This window comes from Salmo salar, chromosome 09 (assembly GCF_965601325.2).
Source record: "Salmo salar chromosome 09, fSalSal1, whole genome shotgun sequence".
NCBI lineage: Eukaryota > Metazoa > Chordata > Actinopteri > Salmoniformes > Salmonidae > Salmo > Salmo salar.
Genome location: NC_138299.1, coordinates 116,219,204 through 116,240,497, shown reverse-complemented (window position 1 = coordinate 116,240,497; position 21,294 = coordinate 116,219,204). Strand labels below are relative to the sequence as shown.

Below are 21,294 nucleotides of genomic sequence, written 5' to 3'. Positions count from 1 at the left end.
TGGTCCAATGTTTCATGAGCTGAAATAAACGATCCCAGACATTTTTTCATATGCAGAAAAAGCTTATTTCTCTCATTTTGTGCACATATTTTTTTACATCCCTGTTAGTGAGCATTTCTCCTTTACCAAGATAATACATCAACCTGACAGGTGTGGCATATCAAGAAGCTAACTAAACGGCATGATCATTACACACCTTGTGCTGGGGACAATAAATGGCTACTCTAACATCTGCAGTTTTGTCACACAACACAATGCCACAGATGTCTCAAGTTTTGAGGGAGCGTGCAATTGGCATGCTGACTGCAGGAATGTCCACCAGAACTGGTGCCAGATAATTGAATGTTCAATTCTCTACCATAAGCCACCTCCAATGTTGTTTTAGAGAATTTGGAAGTACGCCCAACCGGCCTCATAATCGCAGAGCCAGCCCAGGACCTCCACATCGGGCTTCTTCACTTGCGGGATCGTCTGAGACCAGCCACCCGGAAAGCTGATAAATTCTGCACAAACTGTCAGAAACCGTTTCAGGGAAGCACATCTATGTGTTTATCATCCTCACCAGGGTCTTGATCTGACTGCAGTTTGGTGTCTTAACCTCTATGGGCTAGGTGGGACGCAAGCGTCCCACCCGTGGTGCACTCCATCAACAGCAGTTGCATTTCAAGAGCGGCAAATTTGAATCCAAATAAATGTCAAAATTCAAATTTTTCAAACATACAACTATTTTACACCCTTTGAAAGATAAACATCTCCTTAATCTAAACACGTTTTACGATTTCAAAAAGGTTTTACGGCGAAAGCATAAATTTAGAGTATGTTAGGACAGTACATTTACAAGAGTTGTGTGTAATGTTGTGCCAATTCAAAGACAGGCGTCACCAAAACCATAAATCAGCTAAAATTATGCACTAACCTTTTACAATCTCCAACAGATGACACTCCTAGGACATTGTGTTAGACAATGCATGCATTTTTAGTTCTATCAAGTTCATATTTATATCCAAAAACAGCGTTTTACTGTGGCGTTGATGTTCAGGAAATCGTTTCCCTCCAATAACCGGCATTCAAGTCAGCACCACAAATTAAATAATTAAAATTAGAAAACATTGGTAAAATATTATATTGTCATTTAAAGAATTATAGATTTACATCTCTTGAACGCAATCAACTTGCCAGATTTAAAAATAACCTTACTGGGAAATCACACTTTGCAATAATCTGAGCACTGCGCCCAGAAAAATACGCGTTGCGATACAGACTAGCCGCCATGTTGGGGAGATCTAAAATCGAAAATACTATGTAAATAATCCATTACCTTTGATTCTCTTCATCAGATGTCACTTCCAGGTATCACAGGTCCATAACGAATGTAGTTTTGTTCAAAAAAGCTCATCATTTATGTCCAAAAATCTCCGTCTTGTTAGCACATGATCTAAGCCCGCCGGACTTCACTTCATGAACGAGGGGAAAAAATATATTTACGTTCGTTCAAACATGTCAAACGTTGTATAGCATAAATCATTAGGGCCTTTTTTAACCAGAACATGAATAATATTCAAGGTGGACGAATGCATTCTCTTTTATAACGTATTCGAACGAGGGTACCCAACATGAACTCGCGCGCCAGGTGTCTAATGGGCCATCATCGTTCCATGGCTCTTGTTCGGTCAGATCTCCCTCCAGAAGACTCAAAACACTTTGTAAAGGCTGGTGACATCTAGTGGAAGCAATAGGAAGTGCCAAAATATTCCTCAGCCCTGTGTTTTTCAATGGCATAGGTTTAAAGGTAATACAACACATCAGGTATCCACTTCCTGTCAGAAAATGTCTCAGGGTTTTGCCTGCCAAATGAGTTCTGCTATACTCACAGACACCATTCAAACAGTTTTAGAAACTTTAGGGTGTTTTCTATCCATATATAATAAGTATATGCATATTCTAGTTACTGGGTAGGATTAGTAACCAGATTAAATCGGGTACATTTTTTTATCCAGCCGTGCAAATACTGCCCCCTAGCCCCAACAGGTTAACCAACTTCAGTGGGCAAATGCTTACCTTCGATGGCCACTGGCACGCTGGAGAAGTGTGCTCTTCATGGATGAATCCCGGTTTCAACTGTACCAGGCAGATGGCAAATGGCGTTGTGTGGGTGAGCGGTTTGCTGATGTCAACGTTGTGCCCAATGGTGGCGGTGGGGTTATGGTTGGGCAGGCATAAGCAACGGACAATGAAAACCATTGCATTTTATCGATGGCAATTTGAATTTTTGAATACATAGAGATTTTCCCATCTCCACAGAGGAACTCTGGAGCTCTGTCAGAGTGACCATCAGGTTTTTGGTCACCTCCCTGACCAAGGTCCTTCTCCCTCGATTGCTCAGTTTGGCCGGGCGGCCAGCTCAAGGAAGAGTCTTGGAGGTTCTAAACTGCTTCCATTTAATAATGATGGAGACCACTGTGTGCTGCAGAATTTTTTTGCTACCCTTCCCCAGATCTGTGCCTTGACATAATCCTGTCTCGGCGCTCTACGGACAAATCCTTTGACCTCATGGCTTTGTTTTTGCTTTACGACAGGAGTCCAATAAAGTTGTAGAAACATCTCAAGGATGATCAATGGAAACAGGATGCACCTGAGCTCAATTTCGAGTGTCATAGCAAAGGGTCTGAATACTTATGTAAATAATGTATTTCTGTTTTAAAAATGTTATACATTTGAGAAATTCTAAAAAACGGTTTTTGCTTTGTCATTATGTGGTATTGTGCGTAGATTGATGATGACTTTTTTTATTGAATCAATTTTAGAATAAGGCTGTAACATAACAAAATGTGGAAAAAGTCAAGGGGTCTGAATACTTTCCAAATGCACTGTATGTTTAGATTTTTAATACATTCTAAAGCTGCATGGTGGGACTCTAATGATGTTTTGAAAAAAGTTGCATGAAAGGCATGAGCTCTGATTTGTTTCTTGTTGAAGCTGCACACACTTCATCAATCTCTCATTAACAATCAAACAATCAAATCACTGTCAAACGCTCCCTAAAACACTTCAGCGAGCAAGCCTTTCTAATAGACCTGGATCGGGTATCCTGGAAGGATACTGACCTCATCCCGTCAGTAGAGGATGCCTGGTTGCTCTTTAAAAGTGCTTTCCTCACCATCTTAAATAAGCATGCCGATTCAAAAAATGTAGAACTAAGAACAGATATAGCCCTTGGTTCAACCCAGACTTGACTGCCCTTGACCAGCACAAAAAAATCCTGTGGCGTTCTGCATTAGCATCGAATATCCCCCGCGATATGCAACTTTTCAGGGAAGTCAGGAACCAATATAATACTCAGTCAGTTAGGAAATGTGGAAATTAGTTAGGAAATTTGGATCCTGTAGCACCAATTCCAAAAAGTTTTGGGACACTGTAAAGTCCATGGAGAATAAGAGCACCTCCTCCCAGCTGCCTACTGCACTGAGGATAGGAAACACTGTCACCACCGATAAATCTCCATGATAATCGAGAATTTCAATAAGCATTCTTCTAAGGCTGGCCATGCTTTCCACCTGGCTACCCCTAACCCGGCCAACATCTCAGTATCCCCTGCAGCAACTTGCCCAAGCACCCCCCCCCCCCCCCCCAGCATACTGTACCTGTACACAGCCAACCTGTAAATAGCACACCCAACTACCTCATCCCCATATTGTTACTTATCCTCTTGCTCTTTTGCTCCCCAGTATCTCCACTTGCACATCATCATCTGCACATCTATCACTCCAGTGTTAATGCTAAATTGTAATTATTTTGCCTGTATGGCCTATTTATTGCCTTGCCTCTCTACATTGGCACACACTGTACATAGATTTTTCTATTGTGTTATTGACTGTACGTTTGTTTATGTGTAACTCTGTGTTGTTTTTGTCGCACTGCTTTGCTTTATCTTGGCCAGGTCGCAGTTGTAAATGAGAACTTGTTCTCAACTGGCCTACCTGGTTAAATAAAAGGTGAAAAAAATATATATATATATTTGTCCAGCACTTGATAATACTCGCACCAAGCCTCGAACATCCTGCCGGCATCCCCCTTGTGTGGCCGTAATGCCCCCTAAACAATCTATGCCTTTTGCGGCCAAAGTGGACATCTTGCCCTTGGGCTGAATATAATAATTATAATTCCCTTCCGGCTGCCGTGTTCCGAAGCACATCTCACTCACATGGCTCTCTCCAATATCTCAATTCTTATTAGCCAATACCCGCCACGTGATCGGGTCCTTCTCACAGGTATTTCAGCGAAGAAGTAGGCTACAAGTGAATGAAGTCAGACACTCTTATCGAATTCCGAGACGCATACAGAAGATGTAAGCCAACAAGATGAGTAGGCCTAACGAACAGCAAAAGCACTAGCCTATGTCAATCTACTAGTACAAAAGTTGACCTATTCTATTGGTCAACTTGTTCTTCTGCTCAAGAAATAAATATTCCAAACGTACTCTGGGACAGTTGTTGGATGCGATAGATCCCAAATTAATACAACTACTCGCATTAACCTGTTTGGGATAGGGGGCAGTATTTTCACGGCCGGATAAAAAACGTACCCGATTTCAACTGGTTACTACTCCTGCCCAGAAACTAGAATATGCATATAATTAGTAGATTTGGATAGAAAACACTCTGAAGTTTCTAAAACTGTTTGAATGGTGTCGGTGAGTATAACAGAACTCATATGGCAGGCCAAAACCTGAGAAGATTCCATACAGGAAGTGCCCTGTTTGACAATTTGTTGTCCTTCTGTTGCATCTCTATTGAAAATACAGCATCTGTGCTGTAACGTGACATTTTCTAAGGCTTTCATTGGCTCTCAGAAGGCGCCAGAAAGTGGAATGGGTGTCTGCTGTCTCTGGGCGAAGAACAGCAGGAGAATTTGTGAGTGGTCAGCCTGGGGACAGTGAGACTGAGAGGCGCGTTCACGAGAATTCTCCATTTTTTTCTTTCAGCCTTTGAATGAATACGTCGCCTGGTTGGAATATGATCTCTATTTTATGAGAAAAATAGCATAAAAATAGATTTTAAACAGCGTTTGACATGCTTCGAAGTACGGTAATGGAATATTTTGATTTTTTTTGCCACGAAATGCGCTCACGCGTCACCCTTCAGATAGTGACCTGAACGCACGAACAAAACGGAGCTATTTGAATATAACTATGGATTATTTGGAACCAAAACAGCATTTGTTGTTGAAGTAGAAGTCCTGGGAGTGCATTCTGACAAAGAACAGCAAAGGTAATCCAATTTTTCTAATAGTAATTCTGAGTTTAGGTTGTCCCAAACTTGGTGGGTGTCAAAATAGCTAGCCGTGATGGCCGGGCTATGTACTCAGAATATTGCAAAATGTGCTTTCGCCAAAAAGCTATTTTAAAATCTGACACCGTGATTGCATAAAGGAGTTCTGTATCTATAATTCTTAAAATAATTGTTATGTATTTTGTGAACGTTTATCATGAGTAATTTAGTAAATTCACCGGAAGTTTGCGGTGGGTATGCTAGTTCTGAACATCACATGCTAATGTAAAAATCTGTTTTTTGATATAAATATGAACTTGATTGAACAAAACATGCATGTATTGTATAACATAATGTCCTAGGAGTGTCATCTGATGAAGATCATCAAAGGTTAGTGCTGCATTTAGCTGTGGTTTTGGTTTTTGTGACATATATGCTTGCTTTGAAAATGGCTGTGTGATTATTTTTGGCAGGGTACTCTCCTGACATAATCTAATGTTTTGCTTTCGCTGTAAAGCCTTTTTGAAATCGGACAATGTGTTTAGATTAACGAGAGTCTTGTCTTTAAAATGGTGTAAAATAGTCATATGTTTGAGAAATTGAAGTTATAGCATTTTTTAGGTATTTGTATTTCGCGCCACGCTCTCCCATTGGATATTGGTGAGGCGTTGCAGAACGTCTGTCCTTAAGAAGTTAAAAAAGCAATGAGGCTGATGCAACAGATCAGAATGTTTAGCTTAAAATGTTGATAAACTATTAAGCTATTTCTTCACATTATAAGAGCAGTAATGCGCACACGGCAGTAGGCTATAAGCGCGAATGTTCCAAAATGCAATCAATTAGCGTTAAAACACTGTTCTTAAAAGTGATGGCAAATGTGATTATGAATGTAATGTTTTATTATAAAGATGCATTTTTATGGTGAAAATGAGCTTCCCCAAACTGTATGCCAGTTAGGCTCTCCACCGGTTATAAGGTGGATTAATGTGCTTAATCTTAAGTTATTTGGCCACTTTAGTTGTGATAAAACCTTATCAAAACATACAGGCTTATGGGCTAAGCTACATGAGGTGTGTGACTATGATTTTAAAAAGTAGTGCATAAGCTGGGCATCATTGATAATACATCATTCACAAGTTATAGGCTAATATTGTCACACATCCGACTATTCTTAATTTCATTTTGTCTTTACATAAACTACATAATATATGTGTGAAATTAGTTTTGATTTAGAATGAACCATTATCATGCACCTGTCTCAGAACAGGGGCATGGGAAAAAAATACATGTCATCTATGCACTTAAATAGCGAATGGAGGACGCCTTTCCCGTGGTTCATTTTCATGCCAGCCAGGTAGGCTATATTTCTGTCGTAAAGTTAAGCAATGTGCTTAATATTAGGAAAGTTAAGAAATAAATATAGTAGTCCTATCCTATAGAAAGCTGATGGGATCCTCCTCTTTTTAATAGAGGCCATCAAAACCCTGTTTTCTCACGCAATTGCATAGCCTATAGAAATGTTGCGGAACATGAGCTCATGGGCTCTCATGAAGTGTTTGATTCGATTTTCGATTACATTTTGCATTGATGTCAGAGGGACAATGAAGTGCTGAGTACCAGGCAGTTAGCAAGTTTTGTAGGCTGCTAATGACCATCAGCAGCATCAGTGCTTGGAGAAGCCTAATTACCGTGACTAAACAGTTACGTGGAATTTGACTGCCGTCATGACTCGTGACTGCCAGTGTGGCGGTAATACGGTCACCGTAACAGCCCTAGGTCTAGCCTACCTCTTAGTAGCGAGTGGCGCAGCGGTCTAAGGCACTGCATCACAGTCTTTGAGGCGTCACTACAGATCTGGGTTTGATCCCAGGCTGTGTCACAGCCGGCCGTGACCGGGAGACCCATGATGCAGCGCACAATTGGCACAGCATCGTCCGGGTTAGGGGAGGGTTTGGCCGGCCGGGATATCCTTGTCCAATCACGCTCTAGCGACTCCTTGTGGCGGGCCGGGCGCCTGCAAGCTGATGGTCACCAGCCGGATGGCGTTTCCTCTGACACATTGGTTCCAGGTTAAGCAAGCAGTGTGTCAAGAAGCAGTGCGGCTTGGCAGGGTCGTGTTTCGGATGATGCATGACTCTCGGCCTTTGCCTCTCCCGAGTCCGTAGGGGAGTTACAGCGATGGGACAAGACTGTAACTACCAATTGGATATCATGAAATTGGGGAGAAAAAGTACAAAACATTTAAAAATAAAATAAAGGTTGAATTAAAATGAAGACTGTTTAAATGAATTAAGCCTTCTCGAATTAGCCTACTTTCAGCACCAATCTCCGATTGAAGTTTACCTCCGTTCCTCAAAATCTTCACACTCTTCCTCTCAAACTTAACAGGACATCAGTTGTCTGCACACACTGATATAATTGTTATTGGGATAGCCTATCCATCATGAATGGGATAGCCTATCCATTAGTGTGTATGCAGTGTAGTCTAATTTTATTAACACCATCCCAGCAGCGCAAAAACTCAGGAAGGAAGTACATTTCCGCATAAATAGAACTTACACTTTGTATAGCCTAGGCCTATAGCCTATAGTATAGCTATAGGTTATAGATAATTTGATTGAAACCACAGGCGCACCTGATATTGCACATCCAGCAGAGAATCAGGGATGAGGGGTAGCATCTGGCAATATAGAAATTTCATCGATTACAAATTTCATGACTTTCCCCTAGACTAGATAAAAATATTATTAAACCTTCCTCTTGACTGAAATTGAAAAATAATGTCTAACAGTCCCTAAGCAACCATTTATGTCGCTTATGCCTGGAGCCTGCACTGGATACCGATACCTGGTTAAGTATTACAATACTAGATAACAAAATGATAAAAATTCTAGCATAGATGTAATGGTAGACGGACTCACTGTAGGGCTCCCGAGTGGAGCAGCATCTCAGTGCTAGAAGCATCACTATAGAGCCTGGTTCGATTCCAGGCTGTATCACAACCGGCCGTGATTGGGAGTCCCATAGGACGGCGCACAAATGGCCCAGAGTCGTCCGGGTTAGGGTTTGGCCGGGGTAGGCCGTCATTGTAAATAAGAATTTGGTCTTAACTGACTTGCCTTGTTAAATAAAGGTTAAATAAAAAAATAATAACTGTAGATAATGGAGTGGTGGCACTACTTCTGTTAAAATAAGAGAAACCAATAATGAGATGGAGACATTAGACTAAAATCCTTCTGCAAAACCATAAATGAGACTCATACAAAGTCATTTTACAATTAAATCTCAACTGTTTTAAAATGTAATTTGATACAAATCAGCATAAAATTGCTCATCCTATGGCCATAATATTGGGTCAAATTACATCAAAGTTCAAATAGGGTGCTACCATTTTAAGGCCAGCATCACACCCAAATATAGATTTTTTTTCTCTTAATCATATCACAATCAACTTTAACCATTTGAATGAGGACACAAATAAAATAGGTGTCTGGTCAAAAGTAGTACTCTATGTAGGGAATAGGGTGCCATTTGGGACGATGACAGAGTGGTGAACGAGCTTTCCATGCAGAGCTAAGGCCTACCAAGTTTTTAGATTTTCGTTTTAGTGTGGCGTTGAATAATGATAATTAGGGTGATTACACAGCCTCGGCTCTGTGGGATAGTGTGTGAAATACAGTGTTGGCGTCCAGATACACTAATTTACAGAATATTACAGCACAAGCATTCCATTACACACCATTCCCTTCCCCCTTTATATGTGAAATTGTCATAATTAAGATAAGATAAAATCAGAATAGAGCAAGGTTAAAAGCTATTCAGAGCTTACTTTGACGTCTTCTATCAAACTCAAGTCAATGGATGGTAATTTACTCCCAGAGTAGTGGTACTGGTTGAATCTGAGGTTTCCATATTCATTCTTAAACTATCCTAACATTTGGCCTTTCCACCTGATAAGACTAAATCTTACACTTCAATGGATGCATTCTGTTAGAAGAGTCCTGAATTAAAATGACCCAAGTCGCAATCATGAAAAAATAAACAATCTGGTCTTTGTTGTTTGACATTGAGAACCGTGGAAGAGATGAGAGCTGACGTTTTAGTAAATGTGCAGATTACGTATCTCAGTCACAAACAAGACACTCAATTAACAACCTCATGAATAAGCAGTGGCAAAAAAGAGGCCCACAGCCCTTTCTTTCTTCCCAAATGTTATGATAGCAGGATCAGACAGGAAGCCAAATTAGTCTTGTTTAAATAATAACAACACAATACAACATGCTGTGCTTTGATAGACTGGTATAACGTACCTTGCTGTACCTGTAGTATCAGACTCGCCATCTGCCAGAGTTAAAGGGACACTCCCAAATAAAAGTTTGTCAGACTTGTCCATGTAATCTTAATAATTATGATCTAAAAGGCTAAACTGATCCTAGATTAGCACTCCTATTCAGACATTTTATGGATACAGGCCATGGACTAACTCACCTCTCTCTGTGTTGGGGACTCCTAGGTCGATGGTAGGTATGGAGGGGTCAGTGTGGTCACTGTAATACTCCAACAGAGATGCCTCTCTCTCCCACGTCTTCTTCACCACTGGGACTTGGGCAGGACAACAGGACGACAGGTCAAATAATACAGCTCAACACTTTCACAATACAATAGTAAGTAGAATCAGGCTTCTGTACACAGAAAACTTGCAGCAATTATTAATAATGAATGTTAAAAACATTATTTGTCTTTTACAGAACTTTTTGAAATAAACATTTCAATAGATGTTTTTGTAGTTTTTTTTTTTTTCTCAATGTAAAAGAATTGGACCTGTAAAAATAAAATATAAAACACAGAAAGAGTCAAGAGTCAAAAGCAGTAAAGGACTGGAGTCAACTGAGGGGAAAAATAGTAAATTACAAAATAGTATTTTTTCACATCCAACCCTCATGCCATAAATACATCTAATGTCCCTTTTAGTTCTGTCTGTGTGTTAGTTGAGGATGACTGTAATTATTTTAATCAGAGCAATTAGCTGTGACCGACATGTCAGCTGGAGCTTATGTAGAATTTTCCGGATGCTTCCGAAATTCTAACGGCAAAATGTTATCTGTCTCATTAAGTTTTAATTGATTCCTGGTACTTCTGACCCAGCGCTACCATGAAAGCTACATAAACAGTTAGTCTGTCGGGGGGGGGGGGGGGTACCAATCCACCTCTACGCCATGTCAAAGCAAGTTTGTGACTGACATCTTGTGCTGAGAGTTAAACCAGGCCGCCACAGAGTACTTTACCAGGCACACATCTCAAAGGCTAAAAATACATTCCATCCTTTAGAAGAATAGAGCAAATGTTGACATTATGGACCCTGTCTGAGTTTAACCACCCCAGAGCTTCAGGTGAGCTTCAAATGTCTGACTCACCTCTCTCACTGTGAAACTTCTTGCAAGTTTTCACAGCAACAAAGATGTCTTCCTTCTTTACAGGCTCCCCCTGTAAGAAAAGCAGGAATATAAGAATTAGACATATATTTTAGGGCCCAGAGTTTTTCCTGGTCAGGTCACATGATCAGGAAAAACACTGGTCTCTAGTTATGAAACATACATCCTAAGAGGGGAGCTGTTATCGTTGTTGAAGCACCACTAACTTTTTCAAATTCCCTGCCTGTGTTGAAGAGACCTTGTGAATCTTGACACGTTCCTCAAGATGACACATGCGGTATTATTAGGTTATTATTTGAGAGTGAACTGTAAATTGGCCATCTTTATTTAGGTGATCAGTTCTCCTGCATGTCTGTCTGTGGCTCTCAGGCTGATGCCAGAGGGAGGCCATACACCCTGCTTATAGACTGTCCTCAGCCTCTCTGAGTAGTATACTATAAAGGGAATAGGGTGCAATTTGGGATGCAGCCCTGTGAGTTTTCTCTGTCTTCTCGACATATTAAAGCTCTGGCCAGGTTAGTGGGAAGATGTGGAGAAAAGGTACGAGGGAGGAAGGGTAGGAGAAAGACTAAAAGAAGAGAGCTAGCATATTCATAGATCAGAGGGGGAGAAAGGGTAGGAGGGAGGAAGGGTAGGAGGGAGACTAAAAGGAGATAACCAGCATAGTCATAGATCAGAGGGGGAGGGAGGAAGGGTAGAAGGGAGACCAAAAGGAGAGAGCCAGCATAGTCATAGATCAGCAGGGGAGAAAGGGTAGGAGGGGGGAAGGGTAGGAGGGGGACTAAAAGGAGATAACCAGCATAGTCATAGATCAGAGGGGGAGAAATGGTAGGAGGGAGAAAGGGTAGGAGATGGACTAAAAGGAGAGAGCCAACCAGCATAGTCATAGATAAGAGGGGACAAAGGGTAGGAAGGAGGAAGGGTAAGAGGGAGACTAAAAGGAGATAACCAGCATAGTCATAGATCAGAGGGAGAGGGAGGAAGGGTAGGTGGGAGACTAAAAGGAGAGAGCCAGCATATTCATAGATCAGATGGGGAGAAAGGGTAGGAAGGGGGAAGGGTAGGAGGGAGACTAAAAGGAGATAACCAGCATAGTCATAGATCAGAGGGGGAGGGAGGAAGGGTAGGAGGGAGACCAAAAGGAGAGAGCCAACCAGCATAGTCATAGATCAGAGGGGACAAAGGGTAGGAGGGAGGAAGGGTAGGAGGGGGACTAAAAAGAGAGAGCCAACCAGCATAGTCATAGATCAGAGGGGGAGAAAGGGTTTGGAGGGAGTACGAAAATGTATGTACTCACTACTGTAAGTCACTCTGGTTAAGAGTGTCTGCTAAAAGACTAAAACATAATTTAAATGTAATACAATTAGGGAGGAATGGTAGGAGGGAGGAAGGGTAGAAGAAAGACTAAAAGGAGAGAGCCAGGAGAAAGAGTAAAAGGAGAGAGGGCACCTTGTTCTCTCTGAGCACTTTATCAAATGTTCAGATCAGGCTGAGGAAAGGCAACACTTCCAGGGGTACAAGTCAGACAGACTGACAGGCACCAAGAACAGAGGGCATATATTAAGCGTATCTGAGTTCAAACTAATAGGCCAGAGCTCAACACAGTGGTTTGTGTTGGGTGGGCAGCGGCAGTCCTCAATGGCCATGTTGCTGGCATCACACTTTTCAGCACTTCACACCTGATTTAAATGAACGAATAACTACTTTTTATTTCAGCCCACAATTGGATTCATCAGGTGTACTGCTGTGGGGCTGGAGAAAAGGTGTGACACCAACACGGCTCTTGAGGGCTGCAGCTGCCCGCCGCTATGAGACGGAATTCCAGTATGGAGGGTGTAGCCTGCTGAAGAGTGTCTCACCCAGGAATGTAAAGTACTGGAAGAGGATTTGAGAGTTCTTTAAAATATCGCTTGAGGGAGAAAGAAGATTTGAGCAATAAGGTCATCCTGAGATTCCTCTCCAACTTTCTGATAGTTTGCATGCATATAGACTGACTTAATCATCGTTCCTGGGGGGTGGAGCAGACTTGGGTCCAAAGCATGCATCTTTTTCCTCCAAAATACTTGGTTTTAGTGGGTGGTGTTGGCACTTTTGGGACTATTCCATTGGTGCAATTCCATTTAAACCCCAATCAAGTGCACCAAGTAAGAAAGCTGAAACAAAAAAAATACTATTATTTCGACCAAGATCTGTGGTGAACAATAGACCTGTGATGTACAGTATGCACAACTTGGTACCTACACACAGGGGAGCAGGTCTCCTGAGCGTGGTAGCACAGTGTTGGGCAGTGGGAGAGTGTTCTGGCTCAGTACACAGCTCTGGGACTGCCGTCAGACGAGGCCCTTGGCCATTCTCCCAGATATACAGAGCCACCTGCAACAACACGGAAAGATACTGTTACTGTTATTTTTCAGCTGTTCATGCAAACAAATTTTCTTCTAGAAGCAAGCCAAAGTCGGTAGCTGAAGTCTACGCCCCTTCGTCGGTGATTGGTCAACAGTAGGGATTCTTCAATTAAGTGTTTGTTGTCATTCAACGAGAGACAAATGGTTTTCATGCAAAAAAAATTCACTTCAAAAATACTGCACCAAACATCTTAGATGTAAAATTGCGCGACTAAGAGCTCCTCGACAAAATGTCAAAATTATGACCGATTTCTTGAGTTATCTTAGATTAATTCTGACTATTTTGAGGAAGTGGCTACGGCGTCTCAAGGTGGACAAACGGTACTATTGCCACTTTTTCTTGTTTTTCAAGCAAAGGTAGTATGTGAGACGCCAGCCATACCGAAGCATGCAGAAGGCTTTACAGTCACATCGGAAATGACTGTATAAAATACTAATACAAAAATATTTTGTTTAACAAGAAATATATATATATTTTTAAAGATGTCAAAATTATTGGCACCCTTGTTTTCAATACTTTGTGCACCCTCCCCTTGTGAGGATAATGGCACTTAGCCTTTTTCTATAATGTTTTATGAGATTGTACGAACACACTGGGAGGGATCTTAGACTATTCCTCTATAAAGAAACTTTCCCGATCCTTGATATCCTTTGGTCTGCGTTTATGGACTGCCCTCCGCAATTCAAACCACAGGTTTTTAATGGTGTTCAAGTCCAGAGACTGTCCAAAATTTAGATTTTGTGGTCAATTAACCATTTCTGTGGATTTTGATGTGTGCTTGGGGTCATTGTCTTAATGGAAGTTTAATTTGCGACCAAGTTTCAGCCTCATGACAGAGGCAACCAGGTTGTTGGCTAAAATGTTCTACTACTACTAGAGTTCCTGATGCAGTTAACCTTCAAAAGGGCCCCAGGACCAGTGGAAGCAAAACAGCCTCAATAACATCAAAGATCAACCACCATATTTTACAGTATGTATTAGGTTATTTTCCGCATATGCATCCTTCTGTCGAGGCCAAACCCACCACTGGTGTGCGTGGCAAAAGAGCTCTATTTTCATCTTATCTGACCATAGCACCCGGTTCCAATCCAAGTGCTAATGACGTTTAGCAAACTCTAGGCTTTGCTCTCAATAAAGGCCTTTTTATCGCAACCCCTGCGAAGAAGTTCTGTAATTCTCCATCTATGGCCCTTGGACTTTGCCCCCCAAACAATCTTCTTCACTGTGCGTGGGGACAAGATACACTTGTGTTCTCTACCAGGCAAGTGCACCACTGTTCCAGTGGTTTTAACCTCTCTTGGGTATGTGGGACGTGACTGTCCCACCTGCGGGACACACTATTCAACAGCCAGTGAAATAGCAGGGCGCCAAATTGAAAACAACAAAAATCTCATAATTAAAATTTCTCACACATACAAGTATTTTACACCATTTTAAAGATAATCTTCTCATTAATCCAACCACATGGTCCGATTTCAAAAAGGCTTTCCCGCGAAAGCATAGCATTAGATTATGTTAGGACATCACCTTGACAAGAAAAACCACACAGCCATTTTCCAAGCAAGGAGAGGTGTCACAAAAACCAGAAATACAGCTCAAATTAAGCACTAACCTTTGATGATCTTCATCAGATGGCACTCATAGGACTTCATGTTACACAATACATGTATGTTTTGCTCAATAATGTTCATATTTATATCCAAAAACCCCATTGTAATGTTCAGAAATGTTTTGCCTCCCAAAACTTCCAGTGAATGAGCACATCAATTTACAGAAATACTTATCATAAACGTTGATAAAATATTAAACTGTAATTCAAAGATTTATAGGTACACTTCTCCTTAATGCAACCGCTGTGTCAGATTTAAAAAAAACTTTACAGCGAAAGCACACTTTGCAATAATCTGAGTACAGCGTTCAGACACGAAACCAAACCCGCCATTTTGTGGAGTCAATAAAACTCAGAAATAATATTATAAATATTCACTTACCTTTGATGATCTTCATCAGAATGCACTCCCAGGAATCCCAGGTCCATAATAAATGTTTGTTTTGTTCGATAAAGTCCATTATTTATGTCCAAATACCTCCTTTTTGTTCGCGTGTTCAGTCCACTACTCCAAATGCAGGAAGCGTGTGAAAATGTCACGACGAAAAGTCAAAAAAAGTTATATTTACGTTCGTAGAAATATGTCAAACGATGTATAGCATCAATCTTTAGGATGCTTTTAACATAAATCTTCAGTAATATTCAAACCGGACAATTCCAATGTCTTCAGAAAAGAAAAGGAACACAGCTCACACTCACATGAGCGCGCGCCTCTGAGCTCATGTCATTTCCTCACTCATCTGACTCCAGGCCCTCTTGTTCGCTTCAAATTCACAGTAGAAGCATGAAACAACTTTCTAAAGACTGTTGACATCTAGTGGAAGCCTTAGGAAGTGCAAAATGAACCCTAAGTCACTGTAGTTTGAATAGGGAATCAATTGAAAAAACTACAAGCCTCAGATTTTCAACTTCCTGGTTGGATTTGTCTCAGGGTTTTGCCTGCCATATGAGTTCTGTTATACTCACAGACATCATTCAAACAGTTTTAGAAACTTCAGTGTTTTCTATCCAAATCTACTAGTAATATGCATATCCTACCTTCTGAGCCTGAGTAGCAGGCAGTTTAATTTGGGCACGCCTTTCATCCGGACGTCAAAATACTGCCCCCTACCCTAGAGAAGTTAAACTACTTAATTGTTGCCCAAATAGTGGTATTTGTGGTATATTTGGTTTTTCAGTTGGTATATTATTCATATCAAGTGGTATATTTGGATTTTCAGTTGTTTTCATGTACTCATTGCCTGATTTATGAAAGTCAACAACCATTTATCTCTTTTCATTTGTGAGTTCTTTGGATTTTATATACGTGTTACCTCTTTTTAATACCCCAGTGAAACAGGAAGCCATGAAAGGCCACAATACAGGTCTGTAAATTGAGATTAATTTAAAGGTCCTGCACAGCCAAAATCATGTTTTGCTTCTACATTGATAAAGTTTGATCATAAAGTTACTGGTCGCCTCCCCCATATTAAACACTTGGATTTAGGAGGTGGGATTATTAAAAGGAATTTTGTGACATCACAAAATCTCTCATTTTAATACACCAGTGGTAATGTCTTATTCTCTTACCTAATTTAAATTAGTACCACATTGTAACCAACATCGCAGAAGTTGTGTTTGCAGAGGGGTGTGGTTTACATTGCTAAGTAGCTAGTCTACTGGTGCCAAAATTTAAGTGCAGGGTGTCAGCGAATATAATTAGAGGTTTTGTGTGCGCTTTGGGGACCTTTAACAGAATGTGACTGGCAGAACAGGTGTTGTATGTGGAAGGTGAGGGCTGCAGTAGGTATCTCAGATAGGAGGGAGTGAGGCCTAAGAGGGTTTTATAAATAAGCATCAACCACTGGGTCTTGCGCCGGGTACACAGAGATGGCCAGTTTACTGAGGAGTATAGAGTGCAGTGATGTGTCCTACTGGTGATCTATAAATTACATCTCCGTAACCTAGCATAGTCTAGATTTAACCTTAGCCTGCAGCTTCGATATGTGCTGAGAGTATGACAGTGTGCTGTCCAAAAAAATAGCAGCACAACATTTCTTAGAGTCAAGGGCAGTGGCGATATCATTAAGGTTGCAGTGACACATCCATAACCTGAGCAGAAACCAGATTGCATACCAGAGAGAACACTATAGACATCAAGAAAGCCAGTCAGTTGATTGACAAGTTTTTCCAACAGGGCAGGATAGAAATTGGCCTATAACAGTTAGGATCAGCTTGATCTCGCCCTTTAAATAAAGGCTGCCTTCCAAGCACTGGGAACATCCCCAGGGAGAAGAGACAGGTTAAAAAAGTGAGATAGGCTTAGCGATGATAGGGGCTGCAACATTAAAGAAGGAAGGTTCTAAACCATCTGACCAGATGTTTTTTTTTAGGGTCAAGTTTAAGGAGCTCCTTTAGCACCTCAGACTCAGTGACTGCTTGCTGGGGAAAAAGAGGGAACAGCATTAGGGCTAGTGGCATTAGAAGGGCTGGGAGATGAAGCTTTGGATGGGCAAAGAGGCATGGCTGAGTCAAATAGGAATCCTAACTTAATGAAGTGGTGATTAAAGAGCTCAGCCATAGAAATACATTTTTTGTCCACAAGTTTGCGCCTATACTGGCAATAACTGGGGACATGGGTTGGGAACCCTGTGAGGTGAGATGGAAGGCGTGCATGGTGAGACTTTGGAATTGACTGTTGGATATTCCAATTGCCAGCAAAAGTGTTTTAATGGGATCTCTCCATACGTGGCGTGGGATTCTGAAATATCTGACATTTTCCAACAGTCTGACTTTAAACATGTGTACGAAAACTAAATTAAGGGAGACATAGACAATATTCAAAAACAACTGAAGATGTAATATGAAAAGGAATGGGTGGAGGACATTAATCATGAACCTAAATTGAGAATCTTTTATTTGATTAAGAACTAATTCATGTGTGAGGGATATGTTATGTACAGCCTACTAACTAGCAGGAGATCCCTATGTGCACAGGTAAGATAAAGGATTATTGCCCCTGTGTATTGAAACAGGACGGTATTGTGATGAAATGGAAGGAGAGACTTTAACTACTGTTACCTTAAAGAGGTAGAGAATGAAATTCACTCAATACACTATTGCACTTTTTACCACAATTTACATGAGTGAAAAGCCAGGTATACCATGACATTTTGTGGCTGAGTGATGAAGAAAAAGTAAAATGTATTTTTTGTCCATTCTATATTCACGTTTGCTGAATTTTTAGATAAAGCTTGGAATAAGAGAAAAAGGGCAACCTATAACAAAATTACATATTTAGTTCTAGACGTAGAGAACCAGTCAAAAGTTTGGATACACCTACTCATTCTATGGTTTTTCTTTATTTTTGAAGACATCAACACTATGAAATAACACATTGAATCATGTAGTAACATTGCACACTCTTGGCATTCTCTCAATCAGCTTCATCTGGAATGCTATTCCAACAGTCTTGAAGGAGTTCCCACATTTTCTGAGCACTTGTTGGCTGCTTTTCCTTCACTCTGCGGTCCAACTCATCCCAAACAATCTCAATTGGGTTGAGGTCGGGTGATTGTGGAGGCCAGATCATCTGATGCAGCACTCCATCACTCTCCTCCTTGGTCAAATAGCCCTCACACAGCCTGGAGTTGTGTTTTGGGTCACTGTCCTGTTGAAAAATAAATGATGGGATGGCATATCACTGCAGAATGATGTGGTAGTCATGCTGGTTAAGTGTGCCTTGAATTCTAAATAAATCACAGACAGTGTCACAAGCAAAGCACCCCCACACCATCACACCTTCTCCATGCTTCACGGTGGGAACCACACATGCGGAGAACATCCGTTCACCTACTCTGCGTCTCACAAAGACACAGCGTTTGGAACCAACACTGTCAAATTCAGACTCATCAGACAAAATGTCCATTGCTCGTGTTTCTTGGCCCAAGCAAGTCGCTTCTTCTTATTGATGTCCTTTAGTAGTGGTTTCTTTGCAGCAATTCGACCATGAAGGCCTGATTCACGCAGTCTCCTCTAAAAACAGTTGATGTTGAGATGTGTCTGTTACTTGAACTCTGAAGCATTTATTTGGGCTGCAATTTCTGAGGTGCAGTTAACTCTAATGAACTTATGCAGCAGAGGTAACTCTGGGATTTCCTTCCTGTGGCGGTCCTCATGAGAGCCAGTTTCATCATCGCGCTTAATGGTTTTTGCGACTGCACTTGAAGAAAGTACTTTACGTTTTCCGGATTGACTGACCTTCATGTCTTAAAGTAATGATGGACTGGCGTTCTCCTTGCTTATTTGAGCTGTTCTTGCCATAATATGGACTTGGTCTTTTACCAAGTAGGGCTATCTTCTGCATACTACCCCTAACTTGTCACAACACAACTGATTGGCTCAAACGCATTAAGTAAAGAAATTCCACAAATTAACTTTAACAAGGCACACCTGTAAATTGAAATGCATTCCAGGTGACTACCTCATGAAGCTGGTTGAGAGAATGCCAAGAGTGTGCAAAGCTGTCATCAAGGCAAAGGGTGGCTACTTTGAAGAATCTCAAATATAAAATAATTTCGATTTGTTTAATACTTTTTTGGTTACTACATGATTCCATATGTGTTATTTCACAGTTTTGATGTCTACAATGTAGAAAATAGTAAAAATAAAGAAAAACCCTTGAATGAGTAGGCGTGTCCAAACTTTTGACTGGTACTGTATATCAAGTGCACATACGTATGGATTGTGCGTAGGCTTATAGATATTTCACATTTTAATGGTTTCTTGGGGCCCAACCAGGTTTAAATGCCTTTTTCCTTTTCATTTATTTGTATTTACACATCTGTATTTATTTATTTTAGTGTTTGCTGCTTAAAGGTTATTGTTATTACCTATTAATCATGTTGATTCTTTGTATGCTGTGCGCACTGCGCAGTACACATTGTGAGATTCATTGTCGTTTACTTTTAATGTGTCAATTGATCTCGTAACGGATGTGTCGCCAACTGCCGATTTGATACTGATATAAAATATTAATTCATTAATTCTGTCACGTCCTGACCATAGTAAGATGTTATTTTCTATGGTAGAGTAGGCCAGGGTGTGACAGGGGGTGTTTTTCTATGTTTTGTATTTCTATGTTCATGTTCTAGTTTTGTATTTCTATGTTGGTTTTGTTTGGGATGATCTCCAATTAGAGACAGCTGGTCCTCATTGTTTCTAATTGGAGATCATACTTAAGTAGGGTTTTTTTCCACCTGGGTTTGTGGGAGATTGTTTTTGAGTCAGTGTATGTTTCACCTCTGTGTCACGGTTTGTTGTTTTTGTCATTCATGTATTGCATAGTTTCACAGTATAAATAAAATGTGGAACGACACACACGCTGCACTTTGGTCCGCTCATTCCTATGACAACCGTGACAAATTCATACAGGTTTTTCACTGTGTCGGATTGTTTAAGGTAGTTTGTAAGTGTTTGTGTGTTCTTGGCTTTTGATTGGCTTCAAATAGGATCACACCACATGCATGGTTATCAGTGGCGATTTTAGCATGTAAATCTTGGTGGAGCAAAAATAAAAAAAGTGGGATGCATGCCAGCAAAGCCACTACATAACACAACATTAAATAATACATTAATTGCACTATAACGGTGACAGACGGTGCCCAAAAACTGTTAGGGCCTACATAACGCTGCCCCAACACCTTACCACTGCTACACCTAGTTATCAGCGGAGCCTTGTCTAGCAGCAAAACAGTTCATTCAGCCTCATTTACTGCCTTTAAAAAAAACATGGCTGACTTGCTTAAACAAATGTGATTTCTACTGACAATTGAGATGTACAAACTATGGCATAAGCGGACGACAGGCAGATAAAAGGCAATCTGTAATTCCGATTAAGACATTAATGAGCGAGCTAGGACAGACGTAGTCAATATAACTATTTGTTCAGAACTTTTGAAATGTACAGCGACAGAATTCAGAACATGGGCCGTTCTTAGTGTTCTCCCTGTACACCAAGTCAGAACTGTAGGATAAATAAAGGGGGCATACAAGAAGACAATGAAAGATCTTACAACATTTCTTTAAAAACAGGTTATATGCTACATGTGCACCACCAAGTCATACACTTAGTATTACTTTCTTAGCTACAGTATACATATCTCCCTGGCATATTACATAATTTATGCAGCTTTATACAATACATTTTTGGACTCACCTTGTTGTGCTGTGCTCACTTGAACAGGAAGGTGGCGACGTGGTCCATCGTGGGCAAATTTTGTCAACCAAGTCTGGCATTTTCTGGATTTATGGTGCTTTCAAAGCAACTGGGAACTCGGGAAAAAAACATTGAATCATGACGTCGTCATTGATCTGCAGGTCGTAGCTCTAGAAAGAGGCCGGATTTACAATTCCGAGTTGGATGACCGTTCAAAACGTATTTTCCCCAGTCGGAGCTTATTTATTTCCGACTTCCCAGTTGTCTTGAACTCACTGAAGTAAAGTTTTTCGCAGTTCTGAGTTGACAGTTGTTTTGAGCGGTGCACAAATCATGCTTCATTGACAGCATGGCCAATGTTGAATGTTTATCATTTTAAACTTG

General features: G+C 40.8%; 1 protein-coding gene across 4 annotated transcripts in view; it reads right to left on the bottom strand.

Annotated features, from left to right (window-relative positions):
- The window catches only part of b3glcta (beta 3-glucosyltransferase a), a 132,346-nt gene that overhangs the window by 13,502 nt on the left and 97,550 nt on the right, over nucleotides 1-21,294 (bottom strand). For all 4 annotated transcript variants that reach the window (XM_082956140.1, XM_014213563.3, XM_014213565.3 and 1 more), the window contains 3 exons: nucleotides 12,941-13,072; nucleotides 10,682-10,751; nucleotides 9,756-9,869 (listed from right to left, as the gene is read on the bottom strand). In XM_082956140.1, the coding sequence (XP_082812266.1) occupies nucleotides 9,756-9,869; nucleotides 10,682-10,751; nucleotides 12,941-13,072 (316 nt within the window). The remainder of the gene's footprint in view (nucleotides 1-9,755; nucleotides 9,870-10,681; nucleotides 10,752-12,940; nucleotides 13,073-21,294) is intronic.